Here is a 19,200-nt window from a genome sequence, read left to right as displayed (position 1 = left end):
GCCATATATTATTATTATTATTATTATTATTATTATTATTATCATTATCATTATTATTATTATTATTATTATTATTATTATTATTAGATATGATATATCTATTAATATATCATTAGGTTATATATAAATGTATAAAATTTTCTTATATAATGTCCTTATCATTATATCGTGTCGATGAAATTTAGTAACGACATTTATTTATTTAAACATAATGTTAGTTAAGTAATAATTCGTTAATAAATTAATATTAATTTTTACAATTCATAGAAAAAAAATTAATTTTATTATAATCGCCGTTATGATGGATCTTAAATGTTACAAGGCAATAAACTAGTTAATCAAGTAATTCCATTAATGTGAAATAAATCATTTGCCAAGCTGAGCATTAAAAAATAATTCCATAAAGGTGTCTTTATAAAAGACATAATCAAATTTATTAAATTGATTGATTTAATATACGACATAATAAAAGAATAAAAAGTAAATGAAAAAAAAAAGAAAAAATAAGGAGGAAATAAATTAAGAAAGGCATTGGAATTTATCTCGAGTGGCGGCAAAACTTAAAGATAAAAATGAATAAAATATGGAAATGAAAATAACAAAGGAAGGATAGTCGACGTATGAAAGGGTTACACGGAAAGTCGACGATGTATGGATATGGTATGAGGGAATAGGTGAAGGGGCGCAAAGAGAGATTTATTATGGGCAAATACAATTAGAAGTTACGAGTGTCTGAAATAACCTCTGATCCCGAACGGTACGGAGCTAACTCGACTACGCGAATGCTCCTCTTGCTCTCTTAACTGAATAAGCGAATTAAAGGAGTCTTCCCGCAGCCCGACATGCAACGTCATTCCATCTTCTCGTATTTCTTATTCGAGATGTTTGCTTTTTATTTGTGTTTTTTTTTCTTCCACATAAGTGCCAGTTAGTTATGGTGTTTGATGGCTGCTCTTTATTCTGATGTATTGAGAGAAATTTAACAATTTATCCCGATAGCCTGATGAATTACATAATTTTTTTTTACAAAACAACTGCACTTTGGATTGGATGAGAATGAAAAATCATTTACAATATTTCAAATTTAATTATCCCATTTAATATTCCGGTATATCAAATAATATGAAGAACACAAAGACTACTGTTGTGGGTAGTTTGATTTATGAAATTGCCTTCTCGTATAATATATACTTAAGCATAAACGAATTATTTCGTTTAAGGTGAACTTATTGCGTTAGCTTTTAAATTAATTGAATTACTATGATTAAATTATCAAAATATTTGATAAATTATTTTTAGCATTATACAGACGAAAATTCTCAAATAATTTTCTCGAAATGTCAAATAACTTCCATTTATAATTACATTTACTTTACGTTCAACGTAATACAATTTAAAAACAATAATTTCATCATATTATATATTAAATACTATTTTAAAACGTATACGACGTTAATATTACGTATTAAGGGCATTAGTTTTCAATTATATATATATGATATTTATATTAAACTGAAAATCGTATTTGATGGTAATGGAACATTATATGTAATTAAATTCAGAAATATGTATGAGAGGAAAAGCGTATGCCAACATCCCTTTCACCATCGACAACGTAATATTCCTTATTCCTTTCGCAATGCGATTATTAATAATAATGTGGAATATGTATTTTTTGTTGTGCAACATTCAAAACACGTGTAATTGCAAAGCCGATATACATGTAATTCCATTATCGCCTTGGAGAAATTTCATTTAAGCTGGCAAAGCGTTTACAATTTTCGCTTACCAATCTCTCGTAAAATGACGGAAACATTTAATGATAAAAATACGCCGACTTCATATAAATGCGTAAGCATTAAATCCTCCGAGAACTCGCTATAATAAATACTAGACGGGCCTGAAGAGAAGCGAGACCTAAGCGGGCGTTCCTAGAAATGGGTACCACCTACGAAAATATTTATTGCGCACAGTATTATACTGTCATATAAGGCCTCCGTATAATTTTACATATACATACATGTGTGTTTATTTATACGTTTTAGAATAAACGAGGAAACGGAGAGGTCGACGGTTTATGCATTCTATAGCTTCGCATCCACGGCAAGTACATCCGTCGGTTGGCCTGCGAAAGGAGGCAGACGAGTTACTAATACGGGTAAGTTCAACTGACAAAATATTTCTCATACCTGAATTTACTGTTCCGCGTGGAGAAAAATTTCTCTTTTGATCGATCGGTTTCCTTCTATCAAGCCATTATGCTATTTCAAGTCCCTAAGCCCTTAATCGAGCATAGTAATAAACACTAAATTTCGGATAACATTCATCAATAGCCAAGAGAATGTTTAGAACAAAAACTTATACCCATATGGTCCAACTGATTTCAAAACAATAAAATATACAACATCATTGAATACCAATACCAGCTACTGAATTTTGCCAGACCTACGTACTTCAATTAACATTGTTAATCATTATTCAAGAATTGTACTTTACGATGATATCAAATTTTATAGTTTTCTAAATTTTACGATAAAGTGAAATGAAAAGAAAAAATTATACTTTGTTGTGTACAGAAGAGAAACTATTAATATAATTCTTATGAAATGTAATATACATTTACCTGTATGACACACTAAACACAATTTTTCATAATCCTTTTATTTTATTTTGTTCATAAATTATCATAAATATTTCCAATAAATTTTTCATTTCATAATTGAATAAATAATTATCATAGATTATATACAGCTCATTTTATAATATCATTTATTTTTTAAAATTCAATTTTATTTTATAATTTCAATTTTTATAGAAAATAATTGGTTTGTTCGTTAAATTTATGAATTCTTAAGTTCATTACTTTCTAATTCGTTAAAAAAAAAAAAAAGAAGAATTTTTTTACGCATATTTTATGCATTAATTAATTTGAATGCAACATCTAAACAGTTATTATTTCTTACTTGGAATGAATACTTCATTTAATTCGTTTTATAAAGCAATAAAAATATAAAATATTATAATTTTGATAATTATTCTTTTTACAACAAAGGGATTATAAAAATAACAAATATACAAATTAAAAAAAAGAAACTCTAAAAATATTTTTTTTATTATATTAAACAATAACAAGTCGTATAATAGAATATTTCCATATATTTAATTAACAAATTTGAATAAATTAAATAATAAATTTACATGTATATGTATTTGTGAAATCATATTTAAATCAGAAATACAGTTGTTTCAAAAATTATAATGATAATCTAAAACGTAAATTTAATAAAATACAGAAATAATTGATAAAAAAATTAATTCAAGCATGAATAATTATGGACGAGATCAACAGGGACTATTTATTCAAAGTCAAATTCATAGTCTCAATAGAAATTTGTTAATATTTCAAATAATAATACTTCTATTAAAAGTAATAATACAAATTTATTATATTTGACAAGTCAGCCAATTGAACTTATGACATTATTTTCAGATTCATCTCGTTTTAATCGGGAAAATTATTTTCTTACGTTATTAATTCCCTTCTTTATTTTAACCAAAACAACATATGTTACAAATAAATCCTATAACTGCATAAGAAAATATAACGCAGTAAAAAATTTATAATAGTGTATAATAAAAACTAATTTTATCATTAAATGTTTTTTCTTCAACGTGTGAATAAATATTATTCATTATTATTAAAAAAATGTATATAATTTATTATAGTTTTACATTATTAATTTTACATAATAGTTATTTATCTAATGGTTACGTAAAATATACACTTTCAAGTACGTTATAGTCAATATTCACGAATACTCTAACTTCATCATTTCACTTTTATGGTTTACATCTAGTTTTTGTACTCCTTGGTTTTTTTCTTTCAACGAAATTCATTCTTATTCATTCCTTTTTATTTTATCCCCATACTTTTTACGACTCATTTTTTCTTTTTACCTCTCGTTTTTCGATTCTACCAGGCTTGCGAACTAGAAAATCTCATTAATTGGTTGTCTAACCGTATCTCAAGTCGTACTACTCATTTTTCTTATTTTTCCTGAAATGTTATCGTGCTCTGATATCTCTATCTACATTTTTCTTTGTCCCTCTTCATTCGTACTTCGTCTAACCACTTAAAGATTTACGTATTATCGAGTCTATTATATTAATGGCATTCGTAATTTTTTTAAATTAGTTATTTTTTTTTTGTTTGAGTTTTTAAATTTACTAAAGGAAAATGATGTTTAATGACATGTAAGATATATTGAATTGTCATTTAAAGATAAGTAATTAATTATTGATATTTATATTGAGTAATTAAAATTAACGAAATAATATAACTGAAAGGATTATATGATTCAACAAGAAAATAATGTTGTTTTTTTTTTCGAAAAAAAAAAAAATTCAAAAAAAAAAATTTAACTGTTTTAAATGTTAATATATCATAGAGTAATAACTAATAATTACCATGCAATTTATTTCATAAAACTAAATTATAATTAACAAAATATGTTATATTCTTTCTTTAATTATATATTTGCATGATATAAAAAACGTATGAATTTATTTATCATCTTAGAACTTAATATGTATAATCAATTACATAAAGTTACCATTTGGAAATATTGACGTGATATATGCAATAAAGAAATTATAGACGTAACAACTTATATCATATATGAATTTTTTTATATTTGTCGATAAGCAAAAGTAATATTAAAATCTTTATGTAATTATTAATATAATTCCGTTATAGAATTATATTTTGAAAATAACTTTGAAAAAACACATAACTACAATTTAAAGACTTCTAAGCGATTATTTTAGATTATTTAGATTATTTTTCAGATTATTTTACGGATATTTTTGCGAATCTTCCACCTCAAAAAAAAACATATTTCTCATATTATTAAATATAAATATAATATTTAAAGTATGTCTATTCCAAATAAAAATATTGCTTTTCTTGTGAATTGTGTATTGAAAATCATAAATCTGTAATATAGCTTAAGTTTTGAAAAGTCGCTCTCAAATATTACGTGCATAGACTTAAATTAATATTAAATAAATCAAAATTTCTGTAATTTATTAACAAACTTCAATATTATTCAATAATTCTTATTGCTATTAATGCATAATAAATGTAAAGCATAAGCAATAAAGGTAGCGTATTATACATAAAAACAAATTAGTGTGTATATATTTAATAAATTCTTAATGTCTTTAATTGTCTAAAGTTTCGATATGGCATACACACACATACATATATATATATATATATATATATATATATATATATATATATATATATATAAACTTTGGTTTAATAGGAAAATAATGGTATAATATTTAGTTGAAGTTGTTGTGAATTTTTAAAATGATTGAAATTTTTTGAATTGTGAAAAAATTCTAACTTTTACGCACAGTTTAATTATACTAAATGAATTTTCTCTCATATAAGAAGTTTATGCACTGTAAAATTAATTTTGATTTAACATTCACTACCACCATATTCAATATTTTAAAGCGCTTTTTGAAAACTTAGGTATTTTATATTAAGATGAAATTCTGTACGCAGAGTTTGAATAAAAATGACACATATTTTATAAATATCATAATTCTTATTTTAAAAACATAATGAATTATCAATGTGAATTTTGAATATGTAAAATTTTTAATTAAAATTTTGAATGTATAAATTTTATTAAACCCTATTAACATAAATAACTTCAATTTATTAACAGCATTTAATAGCAAGTGTTATTTAATTCTTCTTTTTTTTTTTTTTTTTTTTTTTGATTTTGTGCTTAAAGAAATTTTGTAAAATACTACACTTTTAATTGCAATACAGCATGAAGAAAGCTTCGCTCTTATACGAATGTAAAAATATTACAAAGTTTTCTTACTGCAAATCGTATTAATAAATCACATATAATTTATAGTATATTTTATTAATCAGACGTGAAATAATTGAAGAATAATCCTTTTCTAAAAGTTTATATCCGCAGCTAATTTAAATGATTTTAATGATTTATTTCATGGATTTATCTTTAGAATATAAATATAATTATTTAGAAAGTGCATAATTTTCCAATTCAAATACTCCGATTTTAAAAATATTCTAAACTATATAAAACTTAATTTGTAATTAAAATTCAAAGATGAAACTTTGAACATATACGTTTCATCGATTACAACTATTTCCAGTAGTTACTTCAAATCATAACTTTGCCGCTTTAAACCACTAATTTCAATTTACAATCATCTTTCATAAAGATTAAATAACTAATTAAAGATTTCATTCGACATTATGATTCTAATCCTACTCGAATAGTTATAATGTATAAGCCTTTATGAAATTATTGATTGAATAAAGAAATTTTATAATTGCTCAACACTTATGGTAAATGTGACAATTTAAAAATGAACGTTATGCTTACATTTATATTTGTTTATTTTATTAAATCGAAAATAAACAATCTATACATCGAATATAATGCTTAAAAATTTCAATTTTACAATATAATTTCGGTATTGATATTTACCATTTTATTTTTTCAATAAACAAAATTAACGTGCGTAAAATCGATTGCAAAGACAGAGAAGAAATAAATAAGATAAGCATGATTTTTTAGTCCAGTATTATATCAAGTTTAAATACAATTCGATGAAATATATTAAATGAATATGTAAGGTGAAGTTTAAACTTGGGAAACTGCATCATGACCATTTAGCTGTCTCAGGTGAAAGTTTTAATAACGTTTGAGTATGCAATGAATGCTGATCATCAACAACGGTATTTTGGAAGCCAAGCATTGATAAATCAACGACCAAATCCGTTCGATTAAATTAATTATAACACTCATATTAATGCGATAGAATTAATTTTGTACTTTGTTCAAAAGCGGAAAATCGAATTTAAGCAAATGTGAATGAAAAATTAATTTCATTCTAAAAGTTACCCGTAGCTCCCTCCTTGTACATTGTGAAATTAATTTATCAAATATAACTAATAATTCTGTTTCATCAATCAAAAGTAACATTAAAACATTAAAACGGATGGTGTGTTTATGAGTATTATTGTAAGCTTTATAAATATCTAAGGAAATTTTCTATCAATAGTATTTTAAAAAATTATTTCACATAAATTTTAATGACGAATGAAAAATATAATATAATGAAAATGATTATTATGAACGGTGCAAATAGGAAAACTATATATGCAACTTTCGCGAAAATATTAACTAATGGAAACAGTGAGAGTACAGTAATATTATTTACCCATTAACTTATAATCAATTGTCATGATCTGAATTTTTCATTCAACTTATTTCTTATAATTTTTAATACACATTTTATCAATTTTTAATTTATCCTATATTTGTATTATTTATAATGACGTTATGAAGCTAAATTGATACTAATTTTTTTCGATATGTAAGTGATTTATCACATTATACCCTAATAATATTATAATTGCCATAATACATATGTGAATATGAATATGTTATTGATTGGCATCTTAACATACCCTTTTCTTAATTTTTTGAGTTAAGTCAAACAATATGTCACAGAATTCATAAAATAATGAAACAATTACATCGGCTCACAAATAAACATATAGCACTCGTTCTTTAGACAATGATAATTATTTGCAAAATTTTCTCTAAATATTATAAATATATTTATCAACTTTGCCAATTGAAGAATATTACCAATTTTAAAGGAAAAGAAACTTAAGAAAACAATCTGTCGTCAGCTTAAACCCTTTCTCATAATTTCAAACAAAGTAAGTAAAAAAAAAAAATAATTTAAGGAGATATATCAATTCAGTGCTTGAGAGAAACTTTCGTAGATGTGGAAGCAATAGAAAATAATGGAATCCCAAGAGCCAGGACAAGAGTAAAAGAACCAAAAGCAAAGAATGGAGAAAAAAGACGTTCTCGCACTCTCCGACAAACAGATCAATGGATACGATTTACGGTCGATCCGTCACTCACTTTGGCACTTTCAGCGAAATAACGATGGCACGAGCGACTTATTGCTCCGTGCCATTTCGACAAAAAATTACTTCTTACCATGAATATGAAATAAATTATATAACTATTAATCAACTATCTTTAGATCTATTTACATGCGATACAAGTCAACAAAATTACTACGCTCGTATTCGTTGGCGTGGAAGTTGCATAATTATCTTCAAGCTCACTCGAGCTCCTCGAAATTTAATAATATTTAAGAATATTTTAAGATTGGTAATAAACAACAATTAATATTTGCAATAAATAATTTCTGTAAATGTTCAAATAACATATTTACACTGATATATCGATTTGGCAGTTAAAATAAAATAAAATGTAATTTTTGAAATTAATAACACGAATTTTATTTACATTTATTAAAAAATAATTCTTTTAGTAAAAAGTAGAATTATTTATAATGGAACATAAAGTCTTGATTTTCATTATATATACATAGTAGAAAAGAAAAACTAAAACTATAAATTTATAAATATAACTGAATTAACAATTGTCGTGTACCACATAAAAAGTCCAAATTTTTATATTTAATACGCTGCTTTTAAATACGTAAATAGATACATTAATTTAATTGTTTAGAAAAATCTTGTTTACTTTGTTACAGAATCGTCGTCATTTATACCTTACATTCATTATTGGCAATGGTCGTTTATTACATACGTAAAAGAATTTGTCTTGACGGTAAAAGAATCGAGAAGCAAACACATTTTTTTTTTCTTCATTTAATTCATTACTCGAACAATCTCTGTCTCCTGCATTCGTATAAAAACCATTTTGATTTATGTAATATTAAGTATAAACATTTATTCAACCACTCCTATTTTATAATTTAAGACATTTATGCTCATAAAGTATTATCAAAACAACGACATATATTAAATACTTTCTCTATAAAAAGGAATTCTGTAGCTGTCTTTTTGCTCTTGGTCTCTTCGACATTTTACCATCCTCGAAACTTATCGTCTTCGAAATTACTTTGGCCATACTTCCTACGTATCTATGAACATATCGACAAATAACGCCTTTTTCTCGTGCGCTAGTGAAGAACTTAAGTGCACTCAGTTTTTCATGCGCACAATCGATGCCATTGCCGGACACTTCGAAAATCTGCCAAACATCGTTCACGTCTCGTCGACTTCGATACAGGAAGTATAAGTACAGCCTCCGTATACACACATTGATAAAACAAACCACAGCTCTAAGATATTTGTATTATTTAAATATTAAATTAAATCTAAATTTACCAATTTAGACCACGCACGTTATTAAAAATATTGTAATTTTATAATACATTACGAGCACTTGAGTTTCGAGGTAGAAAATTCAATTCAATCGAGCCTTTTGCAAAACATCAAACTCAAAAATATTTAGATCCTTTATTTGACGATCTTGAAATCGATAAATTGCAAAAATTGGTCAAAATAATATATGCAAAATACATAGGTTTCATTAATCTTGAATCATTAACGACGTTTTACGTAAAATTTAAAACTAAACAATAAAAGAGAAAACATTAAGGTTAAATAATAAAATAATAAATTACGAATTCTAAGCATAAAAAATTTTACTGAGTACATGATTAATAATATAACCCATCTATATATGTAAATTACAATTTTCACTAAATTCAATGATTAAATAACGTATAATATTACAATTGATTTTTTAATTTTAAATTTTAAATGAATGTATAGAGTCATTGATGTTTATAAAGAAAAACTAATAATAATTTAATATCACAAATTATCGTTCTGATTGAGTAGTGATAATACAGTCATAATTCAAAATTTTATGTTAGATGAAATAAATTTTTAATTAGATGCTGAAAAATTATTATTAGTGAGTTATTTTAAATTAAAGTATACTTGAAGGTAAATAATATTTATACACCGAAGCGTTAATAACCGTAAGAGAATATTTCAAATGTATTTTATTAAAATTTCTACATTCTTAAAAACTTTATTTTATAATGAATGAGTAAACTAATTATTATTGAGTTCTAATTCTCATTTTCATAGAAATTGTATAAAAGTCACGGTCTGAAAACCTAAATGTTTAAGAAGAAAACATTTTAAAGATATCGTTTACAACTTTATCACCTAACAAACACTTTTTTGCTTTCTAGCGTGAATTTAAAATGCTGGCAACTAAAACATTTATTCATAAAAATTTACGTTCTGCAAGATTTTGACGTATTTATGTAGAATTTTTATTTTCTTGTCAGGAGTGAAACAGATAAATTATAAAATAACAATTCAAACGCCTATCGTACATTTTATATAAAACACATCGACAACATTAAAGAATTCTTTGATAACTAATTATTCTTGCATGAATTATAACAAATACAGGTAATTTCAAATAATCTAACTAAAGGAAAGAGAATGGAAAATGAAAAAGAGTAAATAGAAACGAGAATAATTCTTAGATGGACTCAAAGCAATAAATAAAAAAATTTTTTTTATCCAATATAATATTTTAAAAACATTTTAGCATTTTTCAAAGTTTATTGAGATTGACGTACTATTAGCAATAATTAAATAAACTAATTTTTCCATGAAATATGGATTTCATAATATATTCGCTGTGTATATAAGATTAATTTTTTTTTAATTAAACATTAAGTGCTTTTGTTCGTATTCAAATGCTTATTGTTATTCAAAATTTTCTATTTTAAAAAACATTAAATATTATTGTTAAATGTATATATATATATATATATATATATATACAGAATTTTTTATATTTATCAATTGAAAATTGGATAAATGGACAGTTGAAATGTTTATATAGTAAATACATTGTACCATAGTTTGTTCAAAATTAGAATTCTTTCAGTAGACCATAAACCATACCATTAATGTTAAAAAAGGTAAAGTAAAATTATTTTTCATTAGTAAAACAACTTCGTCAAGAAATATATTTCTATAAATAACAATTGTAATGAATAATACGTATTCTATTAACACTATGTAGATACAATTTTTAAACAAAAAAATTTATTACCAAATTACATGAAATATTAAAGATTGCAATAATTAAAATGCATTATTTCTTATTGAAAAATAATCTTCTCACTATGCTTCTGACTATTTGGTTAAATATAAAAAATTAATATTTTATATTATAATAGATAAGAATATACAAATGATGTTTCTGCTTGTAAATAAATCGTAAATAAATTATTCTCTATTTCATGTAATTTTTAGATTGCGATTGGGTTTACGAAGAAAATCAGTGCCATAGGGGCTGCGTTTTAGCAAGTCCCGGATATCCTGGACTTTACCCGCCTAATTCTAGATGCCGTTTTCTCATTACGGCAAATTCTACAGTTTCTATAAATATCTCATTCACTGCCGTCTTGATGCCTGTCAAGTAAGTATTTCGTCTTAATAGCTACAATAAAAAATTATAATTTGACACGCAATCACTAACAATCAAGATATTTATAGGATCATTTTATCGCATCGTAAGCGTTAATATAAAGATACTAAAGGACTTTAGGCAAATTAACGAATCAATATATTAAAATCAATTAATACTGGACATTTTCCACCTTGTAATATTATAAATAAGAGCTTAGCAGTATAACTTAATGAGAATAATGAACAGTTGATGCAAAGGATATTAACTATATTACGATTAACAATATTATTATTTTCTTGTGATTTTACAATGATTAAATTTTTTAATAGCTAAGATATAATTGTAATATTTATTAATAGACATCGAAGCATATTATATTAATTTTATAAACATGTAAAGTAAAACGTTTAAATCTGAAAGTTGGCAAATGTTCTCTTTACTGTTTTAACATTAGATCAATTGTGTAATATTTTAATTTGTAAATTTGTTCGTACATGCTTATATCCATTTCTACTTGTAAATCTCGCAAATTGTCATACTTGAATAACAAACAAATAAATTAATTACATAATTGAATGTAAATTAAATTAAAATCAATAAATTATTTTAAAATATTGAATAGAAACTATTGCAATAAAAACGCGCGCGCGTGCTTGTGTACTCTAATATGCGTACGACACATACGAATATGTATGTTTATGTTTAACCAACTCTCTATATTTATCAAATTTTCATAATAAAACAATGATGTTAAGATTTATTATAACTTCAAGATAATACAACTCGCAGTATAATAAAGGGATATCATGTGCATCGTTCAGAAAATGTAATTCCCAAGAGACGACAAACATGAATGAGAAAAAAAGCGAAAAAGCATAAGGTATAGCTAATATAACTTCAAACTGCAAAGTGAGTCTTTGAAAAACTTTTGCAGCAAATATTGAATGTTAAGAAATTTCACTATTCGTGACTTAAAGGACAATTCTTCATTGTTCAACTCTTCATTTACTTGGCCGATCCTCGTGTATTTTAAGACTCGCCCTCTCACATGACGTAAAATTAATTTATCTTTAATAGATCTAGTATCTATAGATGCAAAATAGGATCGAGATTAATTTTTATACTCCTCAGTGACGCTATAAATAGTTAGCTAAATTTCAATCGTCCGAATGGTAGAAAAATCATAATGAAAACAATAAAATGGAAGTAAAAAGAAAATAATATAAACACAACAAATTAGCGCAAAGCCATTAAATAATATTTATATAGAAATTTGTAACAATGTTGATAGTAGATATTATTGAATGTTGGTAAAAGTAGGAATTCTTAACAATTTAAATAAATATTTAACAACATAAGTTGAATAAACGTAATCACAATGATCAATAAGATTACAATGTAATTAAATGAAATAAACAGAAGCAAATAGAAATATAAAATAGAAATATAATAATGAACTTTTGAACTTTCGATGCATTTGTTCGAAACTTGTATAATAATTCTAATGAACTAACGACAATTATATTTCATCGATTTTATATAGTTCTTTGTCATATTTCGATTGTCAATGTTCTGAAATTGAAACTACATTTTCAATTTCTTTAGGTATAGCTTTTAAATTGTTTATATGGTAAATATAATTAAATATAAAAATATGTAACTTTATGAAGAAATAAAAAATAGATTTGAATTCGGCATACATCTTTGAATAAGAGTATATTTAGTATATTTAGTATATTTTATATGAAATGTGATGGTAAATTAAATAATTATCTAGAAGTATATGAACTTATATTTATTTCACTTAGTTTGAACAACAGTATAAATTGAAAATTTTTTTAGATTTATATTTGTGGTTTGGTTAATTGTAATTTAATATTATTTTTTATAGTCTATGATGAGGTCGAAATGCCCGTTTGTAAACAAAAATACGTTTTTATAAAAGTACATTTATACTGTAACATTTTTATCTCCATTCTCGATTTAATAAATTTATTCTTCTTCTTTTCTTTTCGCCCTCTCTCTCTCTCTCTCTCTCTCTCTCTCTCTCTCTCTCTCTCTCGCTCCTATTATTTTTCCTTTTTTATCTCTTTGACTCTCTACATTAAACTCCTACTACAACTTTTACTTTTTTTCTTACTTTTATCCACCAATTCCCTTGTTCCATATCAAGTATACATATCCATATAAGCTTATATAAATTTATTTTAAAATCTTTATTAAAAAGTACTCGTAACTATATAAAATCCCGAATTCATAAATAATAAGAAATAGAAACACGTGCAAAACTATTATATACGCATAAGTTCACGGTATTGTAAATATTCACAAAAATAAAGTCAACTACAAATTTCTGTATGAAGAAATATGCACGGGTGTGAGTGTGTGCGCGCGTATGTATATGTATATATGTACAGGGAGGAATATATATCGCTATAGGGGCATATTTTTCGCTCTTTTGCTTTTATTTTACACCACCTACCTGCTCTAATGCTAAGTTCTTCGAGACTGAAAATGGCCTTTGAGTGGGTGGCGCAATAAAAGCCGCCATCGCACCAGGGAAAGCGCCACGGCCCGTGAAAAAGCAGTCTTGAAAGCGAGAGATAGTAATTTCGTGTCTATTGGCCGGAGCTTACTTAAAAGAAGAGAGAGAGAGAGAGAGAGAGAGAGAGAGGGAGAGAGAGAGAGAAATGTAAAGGTAAGATAGACTCGGCGATAAGAGAAAGAGGGACTAAAGGTGCTAGGAAAACAAGCAAACGCTAACGGGGAGTGAGAAAAAACCGGCATAGCATTCTATTTTAACAGTGAAGGAAGCAGCAACTGAAATGCACTTTAGCGCTAGGCGGTTGACATCCCTTTCTTCGATCGTTTTCCTCTGACTCGGTCGCGTTGTACTTTTCTTATAATTAAAGAAAATGGAACAACAGAAGTAGGAGAAACGGTGACAAGAGACGCGAATAAAATGGGTTGTTTTTTAGCTTTATTTTGGGATTCTAATAATTTTCATCTAAATTTTATCTTTCACTTTTTATTTACAATAAAATATTTATACTTTCAATGTTTAATAAACTAAACAGATACTGATATGGACTTTATGTTCCAACTGCGAGAATTAATAATATGCATTCAATCATAATTTTAGATTAAACAATTTTTTTAAATCTCGATTGCGGCTTTATTGTAAATAATATTAGTTTATATATTACATATAAAAATTTTTATCAGTCTTTCGTAACAAATAAATGTAACATTCCATTACCTTCCTTAACTTTTCAAATAGTTCCAATTACCTACATTATTATGGCTTTGAATATTTTAATATTTTTTATAACTAAGCGCAGGTAGAGAGAATAATGTATTCATTCTATTTCCAAATGTAATTTCATTAAAAATTTCGATGGAAAATTCGTATCTAATGGCAAAATTTCAAGGTTAATTAATTAATTAACGGTAGTTATATAAATTATATAATATATACTTAATTAAACCTAATTCTTTCGTGTAAATTGTGAATCAAATAAAACTGTATAATTATAAGATAATTTTTAATATTTAAGTACTAATAAAATACCATCTGTGCATTTTATTTCTTACTATTTTCTAATGAATTTCACATATATTGAAAATTTAATTGCGTAAGGAAAATGTAGAAAAGTCAATCTAACTATTTGTGATTTTTAGTTTGTGTTTTTATTTTGAACAAATATAATATAAATTACTTTGGTTATTAAAACTTTAATTTTATCTGGTTTATTATCGAATTATGACATTGTAATACTTTTCTATTTATTCTCTTTTCATAAGTTTACGATGTGTAAGAAATTTTTAAAAGAAAAGTTATCCAAAATCTTTAATGTGAAAATTAAGAAAGAAAAATTAAATGTTTCAAAGTTACTTTTCATACTTTACTTTTAGTCCGTTAAATTATTATAAAACAATAGAATCTTTCAATGTCTTAAAACTGAATTTCGAAGATTAATATCGTCCTATTAAACAGTTATTTTGGCTTTTAAATAAAACACTTCAAATTTAAAAGTATTGAATCATGATGATCCCATTTTTTGATAAATATATTGAAAAATTTATTATAAATTTATTGAAAGATTAATAATTTCTTTTACGATATTGCTCAATTAGAATTTAAAAACATTTTTAGCAAATAATTTTACACTATTTGAAAGTAAAATTATTCATCTAATAATTATAATTATTATATTTTCTCTTTGAATAAAAAAAAAAATGCTCGTAAAAACAATTAAATTAAATTCAAAGAAAAACTCGTGTTATAGATTTGAAAAATCTCCGACAAATTAAAATATAAAAATATTTCTATATAAAAGTGACTGTATAAATTATATTTGTTTAATGCTGTACATAAGCTGAGAAATAAAATTGAAAATTCAGTGTGCCCTAATTCAATAATAATGCATCAACAAATTTCTAAGTTTTCACCAAAAGGATACAAAATAGTTAATCAAACTCGTGTTTCAAAGAACAATTCAATCAGAATTGAAGTTCCAACAGTCATTCGAATTTATAATTCAGATTTCGTTTGAATGTCTCGAAGAAAATTTGGAACATGACTTGAAAGTAACAGAAAAAGAGAGAAAGAGAATCTCATGCATATAAACTTCAAAATTATACAAACTGTAGGTATATGTATCTCAAGATTTTAAACTTTGCGATTTCCTTTTTTGCAGTTTTTGTATAAAGAATATTTGTAATAAGAGCACATCCGTATCTAAATATTCAGTTATACATGAGAAACGATTGACATGAAAGTTTCTATGTATTTTTATGAATCCAGGCTACTAAGATATAAGAGATACAAAACTGTCGAATGTTGGAATTGAACGATCGTAGAAAAGTTTGTAAAGCTTTACATTATCGATCTGCGATATTTGTATATTATGATGATTGATATTTGGTATGATGATTGATGATTGATATTGAATTGTTATATATCTAAATACTGAATTGCAATAAAGTATTTAATTTACGTATTAACGAAATAAAATTGTTTGACCTCATGGATTGTTAAGTTATTAACAACGGGAAAATCCACGTGTATATATGTTTTTGTTAAGAATAGGAATATTTTATAATTTATAGAAATTTTTTGGAATAAAAATAGTATAATGTTATTAGATTTTTAAATGTAAATGTTAACTCTAAATGTATCTATGAATGTGTGACAATAAATTTGAAAATATAAAAAAATTAAAATATTACATCATGCATCTTTGGACGTATAAACAATTGCCATTGAAGCAATTGAGACAACAGTTGAGAAGGGTAGATTTTATTCTTTATGTATTTTTATAATACTCTAATAATTATATATAATGTAAGAAGAATTACCAAATACTTTTGAAACAATTTTCCACAATTTCTTAAATAAAAAACAAATATGTAATTATATTGAGCTCCAATTTATTGTAACAGACACCTAAGTCTACCGCTCTCTTTAAATTCTCTTTAAACATATTTCTACGCACAAAAATTAGTTTCTAATTAAATTTTTTATTAAATTATGAATTCCGAGTTGAAATATGCTACGTTCTATTTTCAAAATAATCATTACATTTAAAAACCAATGCTTTACTATAGTATGAATAAACGTTAAAAAAAAAACCTAAAATATTTGAATATTGCAATCTCAATTTTAAATACAAAATGTTTAAAAAAAGTTCCAAAGAATATATACAGTTGTTGTATGATAGATTAAAATATATTATTTAATGGTGAAACGAAAATAATTTCAAAACAAAGGAAGAACATGAAATCTTGAAAATGAGCAATCGCTTATATTTTACTTTGGATATTGGATTTATACACAAAAATAGAGCAAATTGATAGTCCGTTGTTGTTGCAAATAATTAATCAAAAACAAAATAAAACTTTTCTAATATAAATTCATGTTATTATTTATAATTAGTGCTTATTTGGAGAATGAATCAAGAATATTACGAGGCAAATAATTAATGATAATCTGTCTGATAATTTATCGGAATAAGGAATTTGAAAATTTGTTTCTTAAATCTTTGAAAATAAACGTATCGATAGGACTTCTTACCGATCTATAAGATTAACCTTACATTTGGTGTAAATAACGCAAAGTTATAAAAAACTATTATTAGACACACAAACACATTATTGGTAGTACACCCACAAGGTTGTAAAACTTTTTCCGGCAAGAGAAATGTCAACTTCAAACCTTGAGAATCAGTTGCAAAAATTACACGGAACATTCCACCGATCACTTATATGATGTGTTTGATCGTGATCTAACCCCAATCATTCTTAATTTTACAAACTCACTAGATTAAATAGTATTTTTATTATAAATGTAATTAATAATGTAATTTTCTACAATCGTGTTAACAATAATTAAATGTTTCTACTACTTTATGTCGCTTTAATATGCATAATATCTTATTTTGTATTCAAAATCCTATCAGTTCATATTAACTAAAATAAAACCTTATTATACTGCAGAATTAGATGTATGTCATATATAAATTGTTATATATAATAACAGGTTATATATAACTAACAGGAAGTGGTCGAGGGCAACAACTACGTGATTACACCCCCGTACAGTGTATTATGTTTTCGTGAAATTGTCGGAAAAAGTAGCGATTATTATATAAAGAAGGAACGGCCGCACTCCCATAGCATATAAAGCAAGATAGATTCATAGTAGCCTTACCGACAAATTCAGTAAGCTAAACTACCAAGAAATATATACAAACACATATAATATCCCCATTACACTTATTTCTCTGTGAAAATACAATAATGTATTCTCTTTAAAAAGAGCATATCAATCATATTTAATTATAATCTTTTACAATTTCATTTGTAGTGAATACTAATTACGTGATATTTACTGAAATCTTGATTAAAAAACTAATAATTTAGAGAAGAATATTGCACAATATATATATATATATATATATATATGTATATATTATAATGTTTTTGTACGCATAAAATATTTAATTTTCATCAACATATAGTAAAAATGAATATAGCCTGTTATAAGTGATAGAAAACAAATTAAGTATTAATTTTGCTAATTTTCTTTTTTTTTTCTTTTCAATTATTATGATTCTCATATATTCGTTAATAAGTGCTAATTTTAACTTTATTATTACCCTGTTAACATATACACGTGTAAACGTGCCTTACATACATCGTAAAAGAGTCAGAAATTTATTTACATTACAGGCTTGTATTTTAATGGTAACTAACCTTCCACCACAATTCCAAACGATTAAATTCCTGGTTACAATTGAACACAAAATGCACTATTACTTATATGTGTAAACTATACACTGCCTGAGAAAATAGATGCACTCACACTCTAAATATATAAAAGAAAATTATTAAAAAACAAAAAAAATAAACAGCAGAATACTTTACGAACAGACAATAATTATAAATGATTGAGTAAATAAATAAATTTTCAAGTACGCTTCTGAGAAGTATTCATTAAAATTTTTATATTTATAAATCATTGCATAAAAGGAAATACATATTAAAATTAATATTTAAATAAATTTATGAATCTATTATTTTTATCATTTTTATCAATTTTAGCATTTTTATCAAAAGGCGTGAGAATTGCGGGACTAATCAATAAATCTGTGAAAATGACAAAAATTAAGTATAAAACGATGTAAACCGCTTTTGAAAAATATATTCGTCATTTCACTGAGGCTCTGTGCGTGAGAACTGACAAGGCGCTCACCGAGACAATGCAGGGCTTCTTTTGTGTCTGCGTGTGTGC

The 19,200-nt window shown here is 25.0% G+C and overlaps 1 protein-coding gene across 1 annotated transcript in view; it reads left to right on the top strand.

The window, feature by feature from the left end:
- Window positions 1–19,200, top strand: part of LOC105359497 (uncharacterized) — a 224,319-nt gene that overhangs the window by 125,987 nt on the left and 79,132 nt on the right. The window contains exons 5-6 of the mRNA XM_011496111.1: window positions 2,046–2,158; window positions 11,249–11,414. Coding sequence (XP_011494413.1) covers window positions 2,046–2,158; window positions 11,249–11,414 — 279 coding nt within the window. The remainder of the gene's footprint in view (window positions 1–2,045; window positions 2,159–11,248; window positions 11,415–19,200) is intronic.

This window comes from Ceratosolen solmsi, unplaced genomic scaffold (genome assembly GCF_000503995.2).
Source record: "Ceratosolen solmsi marchali unplaced genomic scaffold, CerSol_1.0 scaffold11, whole genome shotgun sequence".
Classification (NCBI taxonomy): Eukaryota; Metazoa; Arthropoda; class Insecta; order Hymenoptera; family Agaonidae; genus Ceratosolen; species Ceratosolen solmsi.
This window is presented reverse-complemented; position numbering and strand designations above follow the sequence as displayed.